The 22,500-nt window shown below is 44.4% G+C and overlaps 1 protein-coding gene across 1 annotated transcript in view; it reads right to left on the bottom strand.

Annotated features, from left to right (window-relative positions):
• The window catches only part of mmrn2a (multimerin 2a), a 43,127-nt gene that overhangs the window by 13,523 nt on the left and 7,104 nt on the right, over positions 1 to 22,500 (bottom strand). Inside the window, exons 4-6 of the mRNA XM_080781364.1 lie at positions 7,209 to 7,331; positions 5,832 to 5,938; positions 3,470 to 3,553 (exon numbers count right to left, since the gene is read on the bottom strand). Coding sequence (XP_080637490.1) covers positions 3,470 to 3,553; positions 5,832 to 5,938; positions 7,209 to 7,331 — 314 coding nt within the window. The remainder of the gene's footprint in view (positions 1 to 3,469; positions 3,554 to 5,831; positions 5,939 to 7,208; positions 7,332 to 22,500) is intronic.

Genomic DNA, 22,500 nt, shown 5'->3' with positions numbered 1-22,500 from the left:
AGCATTGTCACACCAACCGTGAAATGGTGCCAGGTGTGAATTTGCCGCTTTTCACACCAAAAGAAAAGTGAAGAGCAGTGTGAAGAGGTCAGATGTCGTGTCTGTATCCTCACACACAATCAGAAAGACAGACAGATTGACTTAAAACAAATGTGTACGATCTGAGTAAATGTGGCCAACAAACAACGAGAGTAAATGAGCATGAAATCAGCATGAAATGCTGATTGTCTGCACCAGCAATAGGCTGTGAAATGTGCACATCATATGCACTTACTTCTATAATGATGCAATGATGCTAATTAAGGTTTGTTGTGTTCCATAATCTATTCGGGTCAAACAAGAGTCAGGGTTCTGGTATTGTACATGTTGGCTCACTGGGTTCATATAGTGGGTTCACATACTGATACGGATAAACAGGATGACCAACAGACAGACAGACAGACAGACAGGTAGAGAGAGAGACAGGAAGGGAGACAGACAGACATACATACAGACATACAGACATGGAGTGAGACAAGACTACTGAAGGATAAGACCTGGGTCAGGCAGTGCAAAGGTACGCATGCATTAACACACACACATGCATGCACGCGCACACATGCATGCACACACACGCACACATGCATGCACGCGCACACATGCATGCACACACACGCACACATGCATGCACGCGCACACGTTATGAGGGTATTTTTCATAGTTCCTGTGTGAGCACATACTTGGAGCTTTGAAAAGACCTTGTGTTGATTAGGAGTGACGAGTTGTTAAAACACAATGGACAAATAACGAGAGGTGTTTTTGAACAAGACAGTTTTTCACACCGAGGCTAGTTCAGTGTCACAACAAGGGCAGTGTGTGTGTGTGTGTGTGTGTGTGTGTGTGTGTGTGTGTGTGTGTGTGTGTGTGTGTGTGTGTTTGTGTGTGTGTGTGTTTGTGTGCGCGCACACCACGCATGTGCCATTAAAAAAGAATCATGGATGAGCAAGTGTTTAAGAATGTGTGCACTTGGAATGAGAAGGATTGTGCGCTTTCATGTGCATGTGTGTGTGTGCGACGTGTGTGTGTGCGACGTGTGTGTGTGTGTGTGTGTGAGTGTGTGGACGTGCGCGCGTGTGTGTGTAATACAATAGCTTGCAGTGGTGTTGAAGAATTGATTACGTGGGACCTTTTGCTTTTAGGAAGCAGTTCAATAGCAGGCGGGGTCGGTAGGCGGGGCCGGTATTGGCCCCGTGGGGCGGTATACGGTCGGGGGGTTCACCTCTTTGTTTGGTCCCGTTTGTTATGCACCCCCAAAAGGTCAAAGGGTTATTTTTAGGTTACTAATGCCCCATCAAGATGTGTTGTGTTTGAATTCTGTCCATCGGCAGAACAAGTGCATGTGTTTTTTTCTTGTTGATCGAGAACCGGATCTTCTTCCACGGTACGACTCTGTGTCATTCTTTGTTGGGTTGCACACATTCACACCAGGGACGTGCCTATGAGTACAACCACAATGTCTTATTGTTGTTGGCCATGTTTTCTACCTCTCTGGGCACCACGCTCCCTGGGGTCCCTGAGACTTGGCCATATTTTCTACCTCTCTGGGCACCACGCTCCCTGGGGTCCCTGAGACTTTGCACATCCTATAGAAGGATCGGGAATCTACAGTAGCTGACACCTAGTTTTTAGTATTCCTCAGACGGCACACGATTGGACACTAGAGGCGCCATCGTTTTTATTTTGGTTTTGAGATATCTGTCCTCTGGGAGAGCGGGACAATGGACACAGATCTGTATTGCTCATTGCAGCTTTAAGCCTCAGACTCAAGGGGAACAAAGTAAAATTGAAGAGAACTGACATAATTCCACAGACATCCTGATCTTTGCAGTACATTAATGTGGACACACACACACACACACACACACACACACTAGGGCGGCTGTGGCTCAGGAGGTAGAGCAGGTCGTCCAATGATCCCTGGGTCAGGCAATGTAGGGTTCAGTGTCTTGGGCAAGACACTGAACCCTACATTGCCTCCAATGAGTTGGATGAATGAATGAACCATTCTAAGCACTTTGAGTTGGCACGTAGTGCATAGAAAAGTGCCATAAAAATGCAATTATTATGAATGTGAGTTGGTTCAGGTGTGTGTGTGTGTGTGTGTTGGGATGGGGGGTTGACCTTGAGTGTGTTCTATTCATAATGATTGCACGTGCGCACACACACACGCCCTCTTCTTCCTCCAGTCCCGTATAGAGGTGAAGACATTCTCACAGTGTTTACACTCAACTCAACCTACCGTACGTAGCTTCCTGAGTTTGTTAAGGTGTAGGGCGGTGTGTGTGTGTGTGTGTGTGTGTGTGAGTCCAAAGTGACTCACAGTCATTGTTGGGTTTTCCAAAACCCAACAATGACTAAGTGATTGAAATGTAGTGTTCTGACCTGACATTTCGATTTTAAAGCCTCCCCCATAACTCTGAGAGTGTACAGATGCAGAGTTACAGACCTGTAAGGATCCTTTTTGAGAACCACATTTTTGAGAACCACATTTATACAGATGCTAGCTTTGATGTCGACCTGATATTTACTTTGTAGCACACATTGTTTTCTCTGCAGTTTACTCCATGCTGTTGGATAAAGAAGGATTTACACCTTGTCGTACAGCCAAATGTTCAGTGAGCTACACCGTCGGACCATAAATTAAGCTCAAGAGCTTCTGCTATGGCTAGGCCATATACACACACTACAACAGCCACACTGGCAAGGTGTTACCAATGACAATAATCAGTGTTGCCAGATGGGAAACTTTAATTTAAACTATCGTACACAGCGAAAACATATATATCACAGGTGTAAATATGTAATTTCACAATTAAATATGTAGGCTCATTTCACAACCTTGTTTGAGACTCCCACGAGACAAAATAAAAGGCTATGCTGCATGGAAACAGGCAACTTCCGGGACCTTACACCTTAAATAAAAGCCTGAAACTGGACTGAAAAGACGGTTGCGTCTGTTCTGTGTTTTGAATTCCTCCAAGTACAGATCTACGGTCAGATTGACTGATTTACACGATCAAGCAGCCGTGATCATATAGGAAGCGACTGGAGGTGGAGTTTTGGGAGAAAATGGTTTGAGAATCGCTATTATTGTTTACACACAAGTTGACACAACTTAAACCAATTGGTACATATTTCAAGAGCGAGAGATCACAGTAAATATCCACAATAAACCTTCTTCTTCCACACAGGGAGGAGAACAGCATCTGAAAGTTTGATAGGATGCGTTTTTAACTTTTTACACATCAGTGCTGTGACCATGTTTGCATTGCATCTAATGAGTTTATTTTGCCCCCAACGCACGCATACAGGTTCTTATCAATGTGACGTTGTCTGGAAATGCGTCTATATAGCTGCCGTGCAATTCCAACTGCACTGTAGTTTACACTGAACCGAAACAGATAATGGCGGAGCGAGGTGGTTCTGTTACCTGGGGCACGGGCTTCTGTACGCCCTGGTTCGGACTGTCCAATCAGAAACGAGTCTTCGGAGTGGGATAGGTGGCCGTCAATCACTAGAGAGAGAGAGAGAGAGAGAGAGAGAGAGAGAGAGAGAGAGAGAGAGAGAGAGAGAGAGAGAGAGAGAGAGATGACAGTGGTTCTCAAAGTGGGCAAATTCAATCAAAACACAAAAGATTACATGTTGGACGTTTCTAAACTCATTTCAAATGAAAGAAAAGTCAATATAAAATGCAAGTGATGTAACTGGAATAGCAGATAGACGAGAGATGAAAACGAGAGAGTATGAAATATACCAGATATCGGATGCAAAGAGGAATCAAAGGGGAATGATTGATGGAGCAATAGTTTCAAGTTAACGGACAAAAGAAAGAAAGAAAGAGTGGCGAGGAAGGGTGGAGGAGGAGAAAGGAGAAGGGGACGAAAGGAAGAGGAGGAGGGGAGAGAGGATGCCACTTTTAGTAGTTCCTCCTCGTATTCGGTAAACAGTTCACTTTCCCAGCACATGTATGAGCATGCACATGCACGCACCTACATGCACGCACGCACACGCACATGCACACGCGCACGCACACACACACACACACACACACACACACACACACACACACACACACACACACACACACACACACACACACACACACGCCAACCAGGGAGTGTTTTATTGTTTCTCACAGGAAACAGCCTATAAATTATGTCCCTTTAGTAAAAACAGAGACAATCACATGCGACATGCTTCTGTCCCCCAGCTAGGTTCTTCAGAAGGGAGCTCAACCCCAATACCGATGAGGGATTATAGGCATTTAAGATACAAATCTGGACCTTATTTTAAAATAATTATGCACAAAAATGTACAAAATGTTAAAGGCGGTCCTTCACCACTTGTCAACTTATCTTCATATGTTCATGATAAAATTCCACAATTGTTTTCTGCTCAGTCTGTGTCTCATAGGAGGGTTGTGGGCAGTTGAATTCAGCCCACCAGTGTCCACCAGTGACACCATAGGCAGATTTCTTTCTCAACAACATTTAAAAATAAATATATTCATCGTGAGAACGATGGCTTGCATTATCGTGTTACCACTTTTCAGGAATAGAAAGCCTGCGCTTTCTATTGGATTGAACCTGTGAGGCTGTGGTGACTGTACTGCATAGGGTCGAGTGTTGATTTTATTTTCTAGTGACTTTTTTATTTTTCATCTAAAATGATTTATACCAGTAAAACGCCCTGATGGCGAGAAGCGACCTTGCCCTAAAGGGCCATAATCCCGCCATAAAGGTGCCATAATCCTGTTACTGTAACTGTACAGATCCCCTTGTCAAACCTAAACTGGTTTGACAAGTTTAGGCTTATAATTTATAAACCTAAACTGGTTTGACAAGGGGATCAGCACAATAACAGGATTATGGCACCATTCTCATACTTGACAGAGAAATTCCGTTTGCCCCATCTACTTTGCTACTTTCACATTAGACAGACAATTTCCAAACTTTCCAAACCAAACCAAACCATTCTGCAGTGGACTCTATACTTTCTCTGAACCCCAAATACAAGGGGCTTGATTCCAACACTATACAACACACTTAATTCAATAAATCCAGAAACTCGTAAGCGTCTTAAGACAGCATGGGAGCAGGACTTGGAGTTGGAAGTACCTGACGTGACATGGGAGACTGCTCTGAGACTATAGTCCACAGTTCTCCAATCTGTGCTATAGACATAGCCTTATACAATGTATGATTATTCATTGTGTTCACTACACACTAATGCTAGACTATAGCAAAGATATGTCCAGATATTACTGATGCATGTAACCGATGCAGACAACCCGCTGCTGCTCCGTCACACCTGTTTTGGTCATGCCCCAGGACGGTTAGTGGCTTTCTGGACTGACGTATTCAAATCCTATTCTGACATCAGGTGTATCCGTCCCATCCCTATTTGGTGTTCTCCCAGGGACTAACATTCCTCCACACTTAATAATCTCCTTTACCTCTCTTTTTGCAAGACATCTCATACTCCTTAAATGGAAACAAGTTTCTCCACCTACACATAACGGATGGATAAAAAGGACATAATATTCTATCTTAAGTTTGAAACTTGTAATGTAATGTAATGGTTCCATGAGAACCAGCAAACATGGACGTCCTTTGTGGACCATGTAAAGACCCTGACAGTAGTCCCAGAGATGAGCAATACTTGAACTGGGGAATATGGTGAACGCATAGGCTTATTGTTGTGTGATGTATGATGATGTCCTATAGTCTGTGGTTACTGTACAGTGTATGGGGTCATCATCTTGTGCGTGGGGAGTTGGGGACTTCCAGTACCTGTCTCCTCACAGTTCTCCCCTCCGTGTCCAGGACAGCACCTCCACAGCAGAGCCGTGAAGATGTTCTGCTTCTGACGATACACCGGACGAGTGGACAGCTTGTACCTGCACACACACACACGCACACGCACACGCACACGCACACGCACACACACACACACACACACACACACACACACACACACACACACACACACACACACACACACACACAAATAAATAGCTACAAATCTTTCTTTATATAGACTTTCAATAATACCAAAGCGTGTGTTTGTATACGTACTGTATTAGTTTGTCACGCCCACGCCAGTGTGAGCGCACCTGCACCAGGTTCTACGCTGAGTAGCCGAGGTTACTTATTGTCTGCTGCTATACCCATTGTTCTAGTTTAGCACACCGTTATTCTTGAACCTGTTATCCTGCCTGTTATTGTATCTGACCTTAGCCTTTATCCCTATAGTTATCCCTTGCCTGTACGCCTTGTACTTTTGCCTGTTCCTAGAACCACTGTGTTGGACCTGGACCGAACTCTGATTTACGGCTTGCCTAATGCCTGTCGGAACCGACGCCCCACGGACAGCCTTCCCGGAACCCTGACCCACGCTATCCCTACCAACGACGCCTCTGCCTTTTCCCTTGACTTTAATAAAACCCGTTAAAGGTTTTTGCTGCCTGCTTTTGAGTCCAATCCTTTCTGGTGCCTGACACAGTTATGCTATTTGTGGGGGGAAATGTCCCCCACAAGTAGTAGAAATTTTGAAAAAGTACATTGTACCCCCCAGGGGTCCTTGGAGGGGAGCCAGGGGGTCCACAGCAAAATGTGTTAAAGGAGACTCTGCCGGTCATCACATTAGCAGCCTGAAAGAACGCTCCGTTTTCTTGGCAGAGAGGGGCGGATCAAAATAAAGCTGGAAACGTTGGCTACTCAAAAGATATCTAAAATTATTGGAATATTTTGAATCATTTAGATTTTTCTATCAAACATCAATCATTCTTCATGGCGGTCCTTGGCAGAACATTTTTTAGAATAGAAATAGAAACCAATGTGGGATATTTTAGTATCCACCTTTACAAACACATTGGTGAAGAATCCCTGATTTTATTAACCCATTTTGTGGCGAGAACCCCTTTTGGTGTTAGCATTATATTATGCTTTAGCTATTGAAAAATAGCAGATCTACAAGCTCATAACTACGTAGCTTAATAGGTCTGCTATTTTTGAAAAATCGAAGAACGACTGACATAGAAACATAGCTTTTTCAGAAAACTGTCAGGATGTAGAAGACATTTTTAGAATCTGATCTCAGGTCAGAATCCTCTGACTACTTGACATGAGTCACTGTGAGAAGCACTGGTCTGACAGCAGCATACTCACATCACCAGCTGACAGTCTGGGGTTCCGTTGGGACAGGGACTCTGGGACTTGATGGTGTACTTCTCTGTGCCACACGCCACTGCCATGGTCACTACACGCTTCTGCACGAACGCACACCAGTTCCTGGAGAACACACACACACACACACACACAACGTGAGTCATATGGCTGATACTAGGGATATGTCTTTGTTTAGTGGCACTGGAAGTTGAGATAATTGGGTTGAAATGTCCTCAACATATGTGTACGCAGACAGCGCACACACACACACACACACACTTCCTTCTGATTTCTCGGCCATGTGTTTTCTGCGGGATTGCTTGATTTCATTTTGTCATCCTTCCTACCACAGGAGGTCAGAGGTTAAGGAGACAAATGTGTGGCGTCCGCTGACGACCAGGAACACAGAAACAATAACCACGCACGGAAACAGAACCCGTGGCACCCAATCACACAGTCTGTGTTCCGTCGTTGCAGAAGCACTTCTTTAACCTCGTGAACCCCAGCGTCCCTCCCTATATACTTCCAGGCCGTACATCCAGGGAAAACAGCAGATCTACTATTAGATCTGCTATTTTAGGCGAAGAGGTTTTGGTCTAGACTAGGGTAATACTAGCAGATGTACTGTAGTACAGGAGAAGAGGTTTTGTTCTAGACTAGGGTAATACTAGCAGACCTAGAACAGGAGAAGAGGTTTTGGTCTAGACTAGGGTAATACTAGCAGACGTACTGTAGTACAGGAGAAGAGGTTTTGGTCTAGACTAGGGTAATACTAGCAGACCTAGTACAGGAGAAGAGGTTTTGGTCTAGACTAGGGTAATACTAGCAGGTTAAAACGTAGGTTTTAACCACTTAAACCCCAGCACCCCTATACACAGGGATACGTTCTCGAAAAACAGTTGTGTGACCTTGTGACCGTGGCTATTTATGTCGAAGGGATTGGAAAAGTTAAGCCAGGGTCAGTGACCCTCAGGCTTCCAGACTGCGTTTCCAACTGGACCCTTACAGGTCTGTAACCTGTCCAACTGGACCCTTACAGGTCTGTAACCTGTCCAACTGGACCCTTACAGGTCTGTAACCCGGTCCAACTGGACCCTTACAGGTCTGTGACCCAGAGATTGTACAAAAGGTTTGAGAACCAACCAGCTAAGCCAAGGAGTGCACTGAATGAACTTGTGTTTGTGGATTGAAACCGTCCCTGGAGAAAAGATTCACGAACAACATTCAAACGTCCTTGAACCGTGCCATTATGCTTGGCCAAAGTCGGTGCAATTACTCAGGCAAGTCTGTGAATTTGATCAACAACAGACACATTTTAAGCTATAGCAAAATCTAAAAAGAAAATCTGGGAAAATGGTCTGTTTGTGTATGACGGAAGGGACCATAGACCATGCTCTGTGAACAGACAATGACATGGATTGACACTCGAATGATCCATTTGACTAGAAAGAACCACACAATCAGTCAAGATGCATTTACATAACCAATTTATGACGACAAACCAAACAAATAAAACGACTGACTGCAGTGTTGCGTGTGACCAACAAATAGTAATGGAGTGGTTCTTTGGCTCCTAAACGCATGGGAACCTCTTTGGTTGCCATACAGACTAATATACATCACAGAAAACCCACCACAATGCGGTGCAATGTGATGCCTTGTGAACTTGATAAATCAGCTCCTAATCAGTCTTGTCAAAACTTGACTATTGCAACTCCCTCCTTACTGGCCTACCGGCATGTGCACTTAAGCCTCTCCAGCTGATCCAAAATGCCGCAGCTCGCTTGGTCTTCAACCAGCCAAAATTCTCACACGTCTCCCCCCTGCTCCGCTCCCTGCACTGGCTCCCGGTCGCTGCCCGCACAGAATACAAATCTCTGATGCTGGCATTCAAAGCAACCAAAGTTATGGTTCCCCCATATCTTGCAAGCATGATTGAACCCCACAAACCCTGCCGCGCACTCAGATCAGCCAACGCAGGGAAGCTGGAAGTACCCTCACTAAAAACGCCGGGACAACGCTCCACACGTCCCAAACTCTTCTCCCTTCTGGCCCCAAAACTTCCCGTTGCAATCAGAATTGCAGCATCACTCCCAATCTTCCGCCATAGTCTGAAAACCCACCTTTTCAGACTCCATCATGGCCCATAGCACTTACCCTACACCCTTAGATAGCACCTTTTAGACTTAAGCCCACCACACACCGGCTGCGTCATTATTTTCAATTAACCTATCGCACACCGGCTCCGTCCGCCGCGTCGCGCCGCGTGATGTGATGTAAATGGCTCTGGATTAAGAGCGTCTCCTAAATTGTAAATTGAAGATATTTTGTGCCGGTGTGTGTTGTATTGCAGTAAAACCACCCCAAACAACCAGTGGCCATGCATTCAGAATAAAAGTACTACTCTTGTTTGCATGTGAATAATAAATAATAAATAATTGATACATTCAAATTAAGCTGTATCCAAATGATATCCCTGCTCTTTATTACTGGTAATACAATGCTTTTATATATATATATATATATATATATATATATATATATATATTTATATATATATATATATATATAGCGCATGAATGTAGTCTGCGATAGTGTGAGTAAATAGTGTGTGCAAGTGTGGTTGTCCCCAGGTTGCTCTTAGTCGGGAATGGGGATGGCGGTCCCTGGGTCAACTCCTGAATGGGGATGGCGGTCCCTGGGTCAACTCCTGGATGGGGATGGCGGTCCCTGGGTCAACTCCTGGCGCAGGGTGTCTGCCGAATAGCACCGACCCCGGGCGTGATGAACGGAGAGGAAAAAGTGGAAACAGGAAGAGGAGCAGGGTGGGGGCGCGAGGGAGGGATGCAGAATGTGCGAGCCAAACGGAAGGGAGAGGCTTACAGTAGGACGGTGCGTATTTATAGGGAAACGGAAGGAGTGGGCTTGAGGTGTGACGCTGCTCTTTTCTGGTGCGGTCTGACCCAAAGTGTGACACTGAGTGACCCATTCGTAGCGTTCATGCATGTACTGTTACATGTCTCAGCCCCGCACAGCAACACTGACTCCACTGTACTGTACTGTACTGTACTGTACTGTACTGTACTGTACTGTACTGTTATAGCGTCCATGTCTCAGCCCCGCACAGCAACACTGACTCCACTGTTGCTAAGAACACCTCTTCGTCTCACCTTCTGTCTGTATTCTGTAATGTCATGTATTGTGGTAGCACTGATGTGTCATTTTATTTCTGCCTCTTGGCCAGTTCCCACTCGTAAAAGACATTTCAGTCTCAATGTGTTTTCACTGGTTAAATAAAGGTTAAATAAAAGAAAGAAGAACACCGGAACGCATCTGTGTCACTTTAGCTTCTAACCACTAATAAGTAACTTTGGCTATTCAAAAAGCTTGTAATCTGCTATTTTTGAAAATTCGCATAAAATGTGTGCAAATCTTTGAATATATCATATGTGCATTAATTTTAAGCGAACATTTGTAACTCTTCTGGGGGTAAGTAGAGTAGTCTTGCCGAGCCATGAGGCCCATAGGGCAGGAGCCTATCTCCTGTTTCTGTAGCGTGAGTGTCAAGCAGGGATGCTGGGTCCCATTTTTAGTAGAGTCGGTAGAGTCTCAGGGCGGACACTCTAACCACAAGGCCACTGAGCTGTTTCTTTCTGGGGTAAACATTTTGAGATGGGGTTCCATGGCCAAATACGTACTTGCAGGAGCTCTTAATTGATCCCGTCGAACTTCAAAGGCATATATACTCGTTAGAATCTGCAGATCTGTGTCACTCCCCCCTCGGTCCCCTCTGACACGTTTGACACAACCACTTGAAAATCTAGCTAGAATGAACTAATAAGACCTGCGATGATGGTAGTGAACTGAAGTGACCAGCAGGGGAATTACCCAGTAAGGAAAGTGTTTAGTTGCGGTGCCAGAGACACAATATACAATGTTCTGGCGGGATGTTGTGTTTGACTGCTCTGGTATGTCTGCCGTCATCTAATCTGATTCATAGTCGACTGGGCGTCATTTCTACCATCCATCTCATTGTTTCATCTTCATATGACACATACTGTAATTGAGCCTGTGTGTGTGTGTGTGTGTGTGTGTGTGTGTGTGTGTGTGTGTGTGTGTGTGTGTGTGTGCGTGTGCGTGCGTGCGTATGTGTGTGTTGGCGTGTATGTGTGTGTTGGCGTGTATGTGTTGGAAGCGGTCTTAATCTAACACCATTTGTCATTCGCTGTCCTCCTCGCTTCTTGTCTCAACTATCAACATGTCTCCCACTGGCTTTTGTCCAACTCCTGGGTGCTGTCACCCATCACACACGCACGCACACGCAAGCACACGCACACGCACACGTCTATGCACACACGTGTACTGGTCTGTACTGGACTCTGACCTTATGTTCTGGGAAATAAGACATTCCGAAGCTTTTCAAAGCCGTGGTTCAATAGGGTGGTTGATGATTGCTAATCAGAAGGTTCCTCTGGGTTAGTGTCGACTGACAACTATTCAACAATCTCCAAAATGATGCTATAGAAGTATATAGAGTCTGGAACTACACATCCAGAAAGCCGAGAACAGAAGCCGTCATTTCTGTTCACGAAAGTATATTTTAAAATATCTTTACATTTATTTTATAATGTCCATTTCTGATAAGCAATGTATGATTCGATTATGTTGATGTATGTTAGGAGGACAAATTTGAGTGACTGTACAGACTAAAATGGAAGCAGAGTGGAGACATCACTCCCATTCAATTAATTTTCTCGTCTCTGATCATTGTCAGAGCATCCGTTGCTCCAGACTGTATGACGGAAGCTTTTGAAAATTGTGGTAAGGCAAGGGTCTGGCTCGTGAAACTAGTGTCGAAGTGTCCTTGAGCAAATCACTGAACCCTTAACAGCTTCTAATGGCACCACATCCGGATGCTGTCAATGCACTGAATGGGACATTATCCCGCTTCATCAGACTATAGAGCGCCGCAGTCCCGCCCCCTTTCAGAAAAGCGAGTGGCCCAGGAAGTGGAAGCCCCATGCATTCTCCCATCGGCAATTTTAATATAATTTATTTAAAGACGGTTACGCCGCGGACAAAGCCAATTCGGATCGTGACGAATCATGACAATGAACACAATATTTTGGGACGATCAAATCATTAGAAAGAAGAAAAGAAAGTCAGGAGACAACACTATTTGTTTTGTTTTTCGTCTTATAAATTATTTGATCGGCCCAAAATATTGTGTTCATTGTCATGATTCGTCACGATCCGAATTGGCTTTGTCCGCGGCGTAACCGTCTTTAAATAAATTATATTAAAAGTGCCGATGGGAGAATGCATGGGGCTTCCACTTCCTGGGCCACTCGCTTTTCTGAAAGGGGGCGGGACTGCGGCGCTCTATTGAGTGCTCTAAGTCAGTGGTTCTCAAAGTGGGGTCCGGGGACCTTGAGGGAGTTCCAGAGGGTCCCCCGGCTAAATGATAGTTTGGATAACGGGTCCATTTGGTTCCATTTGTACACTGTCTCAGAGTTAAATTAACATTGATTTTACAATATAAATTGGGATCTCAGAGATAGAAATGCCATTAAATGGGTGTCCGTAGACTAATAATGCATGTCAAACTGGGGGTCCTTGAATTGAAACAGGTTGAGAATCTCTGCTAGAGAGCCATAAAAAATCTTTTCTTATGGGAGTCCATGGCATATCTCTTCAAATGGGAGTCCGCGGGCTAATTAGTGTCAATTTGGGGGTCCTTGACATGAGAAAGTTTGGGAACCACTGGTCTAAGTAGCTGAGATACTGAACTCCCGGCAAACTCAGCATGGTGTCTTTTCGTTACTCTGTGGGTTGATTCTGGCTATGGTTTTGACCGCCTTCGCTCGGTGCCTCTCGTGGCTCTAGTTCGAGTCCGAGTTGCAAACCGAAAGGCACAGAATAGTGAATCATGTTTTGACTCTTGAGGTGAGAGCGTTTGGCCCGACTGCCACTGACCAGAAAACCATTAACAAACCACAGAATAACCACAAAACACCTCCTGGTAGCAGGTCAGGATCTCAAGAATAGTCTGATTAATGTCATGTTTCCACTATGCTTTAGTTTGGACAGAGGGTCTTTCTTTCTTTCCTTTTTTCCTTCTTTCTTTCTTTCTATCCTCTGACATACTGTTTCCATCATTTCACGTGCAGAATGTAAACGATCAGTCACCATGATCTGAGTCCGTCTCCTAATTGAATCACATTCTGACACTGTGTGTGACAGTTGAACCCAGCAAGAATGTGCGCGTGCGTGTGTGTGTGTGTGTGTGTGTGTGTGTGTGTGTGTGCGTGCATGCGTGTGTGTGCCTGTATGCTGCGTGCTCGAGAGCGTGTGTGTGTCTATGGGTGGGTATGTGTGGGTACCTGCACATGAGTGTGCCACGCACACGCACACACACAAAATGAGTCATAGGTTCAACAGGGTGACCCAGTCAAAACACCAAACACACCTCATCTGACTCCTAACCACTCCCCAACTCCCCATGATATGGGCCAATGCCAAGGGCGTGCACACACATATAGTCTATGAGCACACATTCCACAACATGTGGACATGCGTGCGCACACACACACACACACACACACACACACACACACACACACACACACACACACACACCATTGTTTTCAGTCACCCCTGCAGCTGTTTTACCGCGACCCTGGGTATTTTTGTGGGCGGGTAGGTGCATTATGTGGTGTGTATGACTGTGTGTGACTGTGTGTGTGTGTGTGTGTGTGTGTGTGTGTGTGTGTGTGTGTGTGTGTGTGTGTGTGTGTGTGTGTGTGTGTGTGTGTGCGTGCGTGCGTGCGTTCGTGCGTGCGTGAGCGAGACTGTAATCCATCCTTCTTTCTGTCTGCCAGACCAAACAAAGTCTCTTTAAGTTGCGGGTGGTGGTTGTGGTGGCAGTGTGTGCATGTGTGCATGTGTGCATGCGTGCGTGCGTATTAAGACCACATATGTATTATGTACCCCTGCTGTTTCCCTGGCATCATCAAACAGACTAGTGAGCGACATTCTGCTGTAGCCTACTATTATAATGTTGTAATGAAATGCATCAATACATATAAACATAGTTGGAGCTCTGTGGCCTATAGCAGCTTCCTTTTCTGTCCTCACGGCGGTACTGTTGCCGTTAATTAAACTCTGAGACTGTAGGCTACAAATGGAACCAAATGGACCCACAGAGGTCCATTTGGTTCCATGTGTACAGTCTCAGTGATTAATTAACATGTGCCCTATACGCAGAAAGTTAAGTGTTCTTTGACTTTGTAGAGATTTCAATTCAAACATAGCATTTTTTGCTACGACAGTAATATGCAATGTGGCCCTTTGGTGTGAGTGTGGAAATATAGTGGGCCTCTACATCTGTAAAGTTGCCCCCCTGTCCTAAGTGCTCCCCATGAGCAGGCTGGTGCCTGTCATGGCTTCCTCCGCCATCAGTGTGTGTGTGTGTGTGTGTGTGTGTGTGTGTGTGTGTGTGTGTGTGTGTGTGTGTGTGTGTATACTGCATATTGGTGAATGTAAAGCTGCTATAAACATGCACCATTGTAGTTCAATCATAGAATTTAAAGGATTAAGTACTTTAGGGTCCATAATGGTCCCTAAAGTAGTCCTACATGTCAACTCAGTCTGTCTGGAACATCCAGTGGGGACAGCTGCATAACAAAAATGATGTATTTTACTATAAACAGCTTTAACCACTTAAACCCTCCATACTTAGTAAAAAATTGACCTGAGTTGCAACGTGTACTTGGACCTCTACAACAAATCTCTTCGCCAAAAACAACCCGATCTGTTGATCTGCTATCTTTGGCTAACGTTCCCCCTGAATATGGAGAGTCCTATCCTCTGTGACGAAGAACAGCAGGATGAAGGACATTTCAATGAATTACAATTTTATGAATTGGACAACACAGCACGTCTTTAGCAACGATGGAACACAGAGACGGTGTGTGTGTGTGTGTGTGTGGGCGGAGGACCCCGGGGAATTAGTGAGTAGGAGGTCTTGGATGTAAAGATCATATTTCATGAACTGAAATGGCTTCTGTCTGTCTGTCTGTCTGTCTCTCTCTCTCTGTGGTCTTTCTCACACACAAACAATATCAATCTAAATACAGTACACACTGGTTTATACATGCATCTGTACTGTACAGATACACACATACATCTACGTACACAAATACACAGGCACGTAAATATACACTACAGTTTGTGACGAGCATGCATGCACACACACACACACACATACACACACACACACGCACACACACACACACACACACACACACACACACACACACACACACACACACACACACACAGCAGACTAAACTGCAGCTCCACTAACAAACATGCTCTTACAAATCTCCAAACCACAGTGGGAAAACAAATCCTCTCTCCTCGCCACACTGATGCTCAACTACCTGAGGTAGGAAAAGAGTTGCAAGTCACTTTGTAGTCCACAGGACCCCTTTTTGTGTTATCCTTTTTGCCTTAATGTCCCACTGTACCTCGTGCGTAATTTCATGATTAACGTTTTCAATCAATCAATCAAACAAAGCCTTATTTTATACTTCAGCCGTTCGAAAATGGCTGATCTAGATTAACTTTTTTTAGATAATTATTTGCTTTTTTAATTTGCCCTTTAACCTTTAACATTTTACTCAAGCAACATTTTGAATACAGGACTTTTACTTGTAACCAGGTACAGTATTATTATACTTGTATAATTACATGATTATATAGATTTATTGATACTATGTTGCGGGTGATTAGGTGGAGTGGGAGCGGCTAGTTTTAGGAGAGCTTTGTTGTTTGTTTTGTCTTCGATTATGTATGTATGAATGTACTTGTTGTAATGTTCAGCATTTGCTGTATGTTGCTGGACCCCCTCGAAAACGAGATGATACATCTCAAGGGGATATCCTTTTCTCAATAAAGGTTCATATATATTATCGCCACTTCGCCGTCCACCATTGCAGTGGAATGTTTGGTTTCTTCGTCCAACGGTTCGCTGGTCCTCGGTCCATTCCACCCATGCAGAGTTTATGTTGGCTCAGGGTGTCACAAACAGAGTGCGGAGACTTTGATATTTCCCAACAGGTTATGTAACCCAGCCAGTGTTATATATGGGAATGACGGCTGCTTGGCTTCTCATCATGTGCATAATGGACCTTTTTGGCTGCAGGAAGTTGAACACAGCAGAGGTCGTACATAATTAGATCCTAGATAATTCAGATTGCATTATATGTGAGAGAGAGAGAGGCCTGACATTGTTTACATTGTTTCCCTTCTAAACATTTATGTTCTAACAGAGGTTGTTATTCATGGTTTTGTTTCTGTGTCGACACCGTCACCAGTTTGTAACATATATGTCCATCAGTTATACTGTGCTGTCCGTGCATACCGATGTGAAATATGTCAGAGCGTTTATACAACAGCTCCAACTTCCAGTCAAGTCATTTCAGCAGACAAGAGTCCATTGCTGTCATACAGGAACATCAGTGGTTTACTGGTTCTGCAACCTTTTCAGGTCGTAACGCCCCAAAACAATCATATTTGAACCGGGGACCCCCAAAACCATCATATTTGAACCGGGGACCCCCAAAACCATCATATTTGAACCGGGGACCCCCAAAACAATCATATTTGAACTGGGGACCCCCCAAAACAATCATATTTGAACTGGGGACCCCCCAAAACAATCATATTTTAACTGGGGACCCCCCAAAACAATCATATTTGAGCCCCCACCCTGCACACACATGTCCTCTCTCCTGGGCGCAACACCAGGCACCAAATACTATAATCAACTACTGTATTTTCCTCTCCTCTCCTCTCCTCTCCTCTCCTGGAGCGTTTGGTAATATTTAGAGTTACATGAACAACGTGACCGGCACTGTTTTCTGCCCCCTCATTAGCTTAATTAGTATTAGCGTAATAAATTACATGAAGCAAAGCTTCATCACTCACTCATTGTAAAGGTCAACACAGTTAGAGACCTGACAACTCAGAACTGTGCGCGTGTGTGTGTGTGTGTGTGTGTGTGTGTGTGTTCCTCCAGCTCGGCATGTCTGAGTCAGACCCCCCCCCCCCCTCCCACGCCAGTGTCATTTCCTGTTCCTGTGGAGAGCCGTCATGGAGGGTCAATACTGTAGGAACACAATGGACGCATAGCTTACACACACACACACACACACACACACACACACACACACACACACACACACACACACACACACACACACACACACACAAAAAACGACGCCATCAAGGAATACCAAAATACATTGTAGTCGACTAAATTAACTGAATTTAGTTGACTAAAACCTTATGATATCTAGACTAAAGGTAAAACATCTAAAGATAAAATATGTTAGTTATGGCCTGGGCCGTGGCTCAGGTACCTTGGCTGGTAATACAGTCTGGCAGTGTGCCGCGGGTTCGACTCCCGATCCCGACGGCCTTTACTGCATGTCTCCCCCCCATTTCCTGTCAGCCTACTGTCTGTCCCTCAAAAGACTATAACTAAAACTTAATCAAACTTTGTGGTCAAAATCAACACTACCTCAGGAGGACTCGTGAACGCACACACACACACACACACACACACACACACACGCACACACACAATCTATAATCTACAAAAAGCTCACTAATTTTCAGACGGGGGTCTGTGGCATATTACAATGGGGGTCCAAAGCATGCTGACAGACTCCTGCTTGGAAAGGTCTCCTATATTCATGAGTACAAGATGGAGAGGGGAGTAGAGCAAGGAGGAGATGTCAACTATTCTATTTCAACGCAAGGGTTTCACCATGCAGGGCGCCTCACAAGACACACACGCACGCAGCCACGCACGCACACACAAACGTGTCTACACATACACTATACTACTATATTTTCCCCTCCCCTCCCCTCCCCTCTAACCTCCTCTACCCTAACCTCCTCTCCCCTAACCTCCTCTCCTCTCTCATGTGTTTCTTCTCTATAAGTCTGATTCTGTTTCATTACAGTTCAGCGACATCAAACATCCTCACACTCTTCTTCTCCCGTCCTCAGTAAAGGAAGAGACGCAGAGTCCGTTTGGAATGTGATGTTTCTATTTTAACCTAATTCACTGTGTGTGTGTGTGTGTGTGTGTGTGTGTGTGTGTGTGTGTGTGAGAGAGAGAGAGAGAGAGAGAGAGAAAGAAAGAGAGAGAGAGAGAGAGAGAGTTGGGGCAATTTGGCTCAGATATGTTGATTCAAAGATAGGACAGCAAATAAACATCTGTGAATGTTTATGTGTGTGTGTGTGTGTGTGTGTGTGTGTGTGTGTGCATCATGCTGTGAGGACATGCAGCGGTGAAAACCCCAGTTTACATAAAAATCACACCTGTGTGAACCAAGTGGTGCAATTCCCTGCCCCCCCCCCCCCGCCCCCCCCCTCTCTCTCTCTCTCTCATTAGAGACACAGCACTACCCCTCTCTCTGTTTCTGGCGCCCCCTTCTGGTATAAATAAGTAACTACTCAGGCTCATGGACACAGGTACACACACACACACGTGTGTACACGGACAAAGCTGGATGTAGAAGTGGTTGCACCACTTAAACTTAAAAAAAGGTCTTCAAGTCCACACCACAGTCAAAGCGACAAGACCTCGGTGAATTGGGTAAAACATAAAATCTTTCCACAGAGAGTAATATCGTTTGAGAGCGTCTCTCTTGATTGCCATTTATACAAACAATGTCCGTGCTTCATTAAAGAAAGCACAAAGCAGCTGAGCTGTAACTCACACTGGCTTCCAGTGACGTCTAACTGACTGTTGTATCTTGTATTGGAGGTGACCGTTTGTCAACGTTAGGTCCAGGGACCACCACGGGTCCAAATGGAGTCCACCCTTATGGGCTCTGTAACTCTGAGTGTACTGAAACACTGTATTCAATTCATAATCATGACATGAAAAACAATACAAACATTACAATTTTTTAAGTACCGGTACTTAACTTTTAGTACTCGCCGATACCGAGTACCACAAAGAGTACTTTATTTTTGTTGAGTAACTTATTATTACCCCCTTTTTCTCAGATGCAGATGGATCTCTGATCTACACTTGTCAGTTGTCATTTATTCTTGCAGATTAGCTGTTTTTGGCGATTATGCTGCAGTATAATTGGGTCAGACTTTTGTTCAGCCTAGTGTCAATTGGATGTTTTGGTACCCGGGTCAGTTCAGAGTATCGAGTACGAGTACTTGAGGGTGGTATCAGCCCGAGTAACCAATACCAGTATCGCTATCGGGACAACAAAAAAAAGAAATCAAAATAATAATAATCTAATCATAATAATAAAACAGACATGTACACCTATTTCATCCAACAGGGGAAATTCCATATCGCGCCTTTATCCAAAGCACTTTACAATGTGCAATGCATTACATTCACCCATTCAGACACACATTCACACGATAGCGGAGGAAACCATACACCAACCTGCCCATTGGGAGCAATTACTAGGGGTTCAGAGTCTTGCTCAAGGAAACTTTAACTGACTCTGGGCCGTCTGGGGGAGGCCGGGATCGAACCGGTAACCTTCCGTTTCCCAAGCGGATATTCAACATATTCCCGGGGGCCGGGACTCAAACCCGATAGTCCATCTTTGATAATTTCCATTTCTTGACCATCATTATGTACAAGCTGTACATATTTGCTATTGCTAGTATGTAGATGCATGTATTTATTGGTGGTCTCTTTTTCCCCCCTACTTTACGTATTGTCGCCATGGTGTGTTTGTATCTTTTATTTTTCTGACTGCTGTAACGGATTCATTTCAGTTCCAGCAAAACTACAACACTGCTTATCTCCAACGAGTTTCAGCTTACACAAGCCTGAAACCGACTCCTGTCCTCTTGTTTACTCTCTCTCACTCAGTGAGGGGTCTTAGAGATCCTCACGTCCAATAACCCAGAACGCCCTGACACACACACACACACACACACACGCATGCACACACACGCACACACTCCCCAGGGTCCTATTAATGGGCTGTTCCAACACAACACCCATGCCTTCGTCCAGACTGCCGTCTCTGTTGTCAACACACACTCAAATCTTATCTTTAGGTTTTCCTCCATATTATACACATCATGTAAGATGTGTCAGCTGTTACTGTACCTCGGTGCTCGTGAGGTGAAACAGCAGGTTTAATATCCCCAACATTGACTTTCACTTCCAATCAAGTGATCGGATATTATTGATGGTTCTGTAACGTCCACATTCCCTGGCAGGTATTCATTATTCAATTCTCTCTGCCCTGTTCGATGTCTTTCCATTCTGAGCTTTTTGCTTAAGGTGAAAATTGCCCCAGGTGGCAGGTCTTTATTTTTTTAATTCATCCGAAACATAAACTCTGTTCCCGAAATATGGCATCAAAAGTGATCATGAATGTCAACCAAAGAACAAGATTTTGGGGCAGGCTCTACTCTACAGGTGCGCATGCAGTGCACTGAGGACTCTAGCTGTCGTCCAGTGTGCTTTGGACTATGCTAACACCACCATGTCACTAAAAACAAAACCAAACATCTCTCCAAACAAACTGATAATAACACTGCTACTGAACCTCCACCCTAGGACTCACTAAAAACTGACCTAAAAACATGACTGTCCTCAAATTAGAATTGGACTTAGATACTGTACCACCAGCTTAGAAGAGATAATGTAATCCCCTACTGTACCACCATCTTAGAATAGATAATGTAATCCCCTACTCACTGTACCACCAGCTTAGAAGAGATAATGTAATCCCCTACTCACTGTACCACCAGCTTAGAAGAGATAATGTAATCCCCTACTCACTGACTGTACCACCAGCTTAGAAGAGATAATGTAATCCCCTACTGTACCACCAGCTTAGAAGATATAATGTAATCCCCTACTGTACCACCAGCTTAGAATAGATAATGTAATCCCCTACTGTACCACCAGCTTAGAATAGATAATGTAATCCCCTACTGTACCACCAGCTTAGAAGAGATAATGTAATCCCCTACTGTACCACCAGCTTAGAAGAGATAATGTAATCCCCTACTGTACCACCAGCTTAGAATAGATAATGTAATCCCCTACTGTACCACCAGCTTAGAAGAGATAATGTAATCCCCTACTGTACCACCATCTTAGAATAGATAATGTAATCCCCTACTGTACCACCAGCTTAGAAGAGATAATGTAATCCCCTACTGTACCACCAGCTTAGAAGAGATAATGTAATCCCCTACTGTACCACCAGCTTAGAATAGATAATGTAATCCCCTACTCACTGTACCACCAGTTTAGAATAGATAATGTAATCCCCTACTCACTGTACCACCATCTTAGAATAGATAATGTAATCCCCTACTGTACCACCAGCTTAGAATAGATAATGTAATCCCCTACTGTACCACCAGCTTAGAATAGATAATGTAATCCCCTACTGTACCACCAGCTTAGAATAGATAATGTAATCCCCTACTGTACCACCAGCTTAGAATAGATAATGTAATCCCCTACTCACTGTACCACCAGCTTAGAAGAGATAATGTAATCCCCTACTGTACCACCAGCTTAGAAGAGATAATGTAATCCCCTACTGTACCACCAGCTTAGAATAGATAATGTAATCCCCTACTGTACCACCAGCTTAGAATAGATAATGTAATCCCCTACTCACTGTACCACCAGCTTAGAATAGATAATGTAATCCCCTACTGTACCACCAGCTTAGAATAGATAATGTAATCCCCTACTCCCCTTCTGGGGGCGGCGGTGGCTCAGGGGTAGAGTGGCCAGAAGGTTCCCAGTTCGAACCCGGGCTCCCCCAGGGTTAGTGTCGAAGTGTCCTTGAGCAAGACACTGAACCCCAAATTGCTCCCGATGAGCAGGTTGGTGCCTTGCATGGTTTCTGCTGCCATTGGTGTATGAATGCGAGTGTGAAGTGAATGGGTGAATGTAATGCACAGTCTATGTAAAGCGCCTTGGATAAAAGGTGCCATATAAATGCACCATGGCATTTACCATGGACGGAGCCCCATGGGAGTGGTGACTCAAATGTCTTTGTCTCAGGTCACCCCTGTATAAATAGCCTTTTCATCCAAGGCACCCCTGAATTACATTACTACTTTATAGAACCTTACATTTATAGTCAAATTATAATGTAATGAATATGTAAATCTTTTCCCCTAAGATACAATATGTGTCACAAGGAAAACTAGAGAGAAAAGCAGTTTCCATTACGACAGATTGAAAATAACT

Source organism: Protomyctophum bolini (assembly GCF_963924005.1).
Source record: "Protomyctophum bolini genome assembly, chromosome: 14".
Lineage (NCBI taxonomy): Eukaryota > Metazoa > Chordata > Actinopteri > Myctophiformes > Myctophidae > Protomyctophum > Protomyctophum bolini.
Note: the sequence above shows the minus strand (reverse complement) of the source record. Positions and strands in the feature narration are given on the sequence as shown.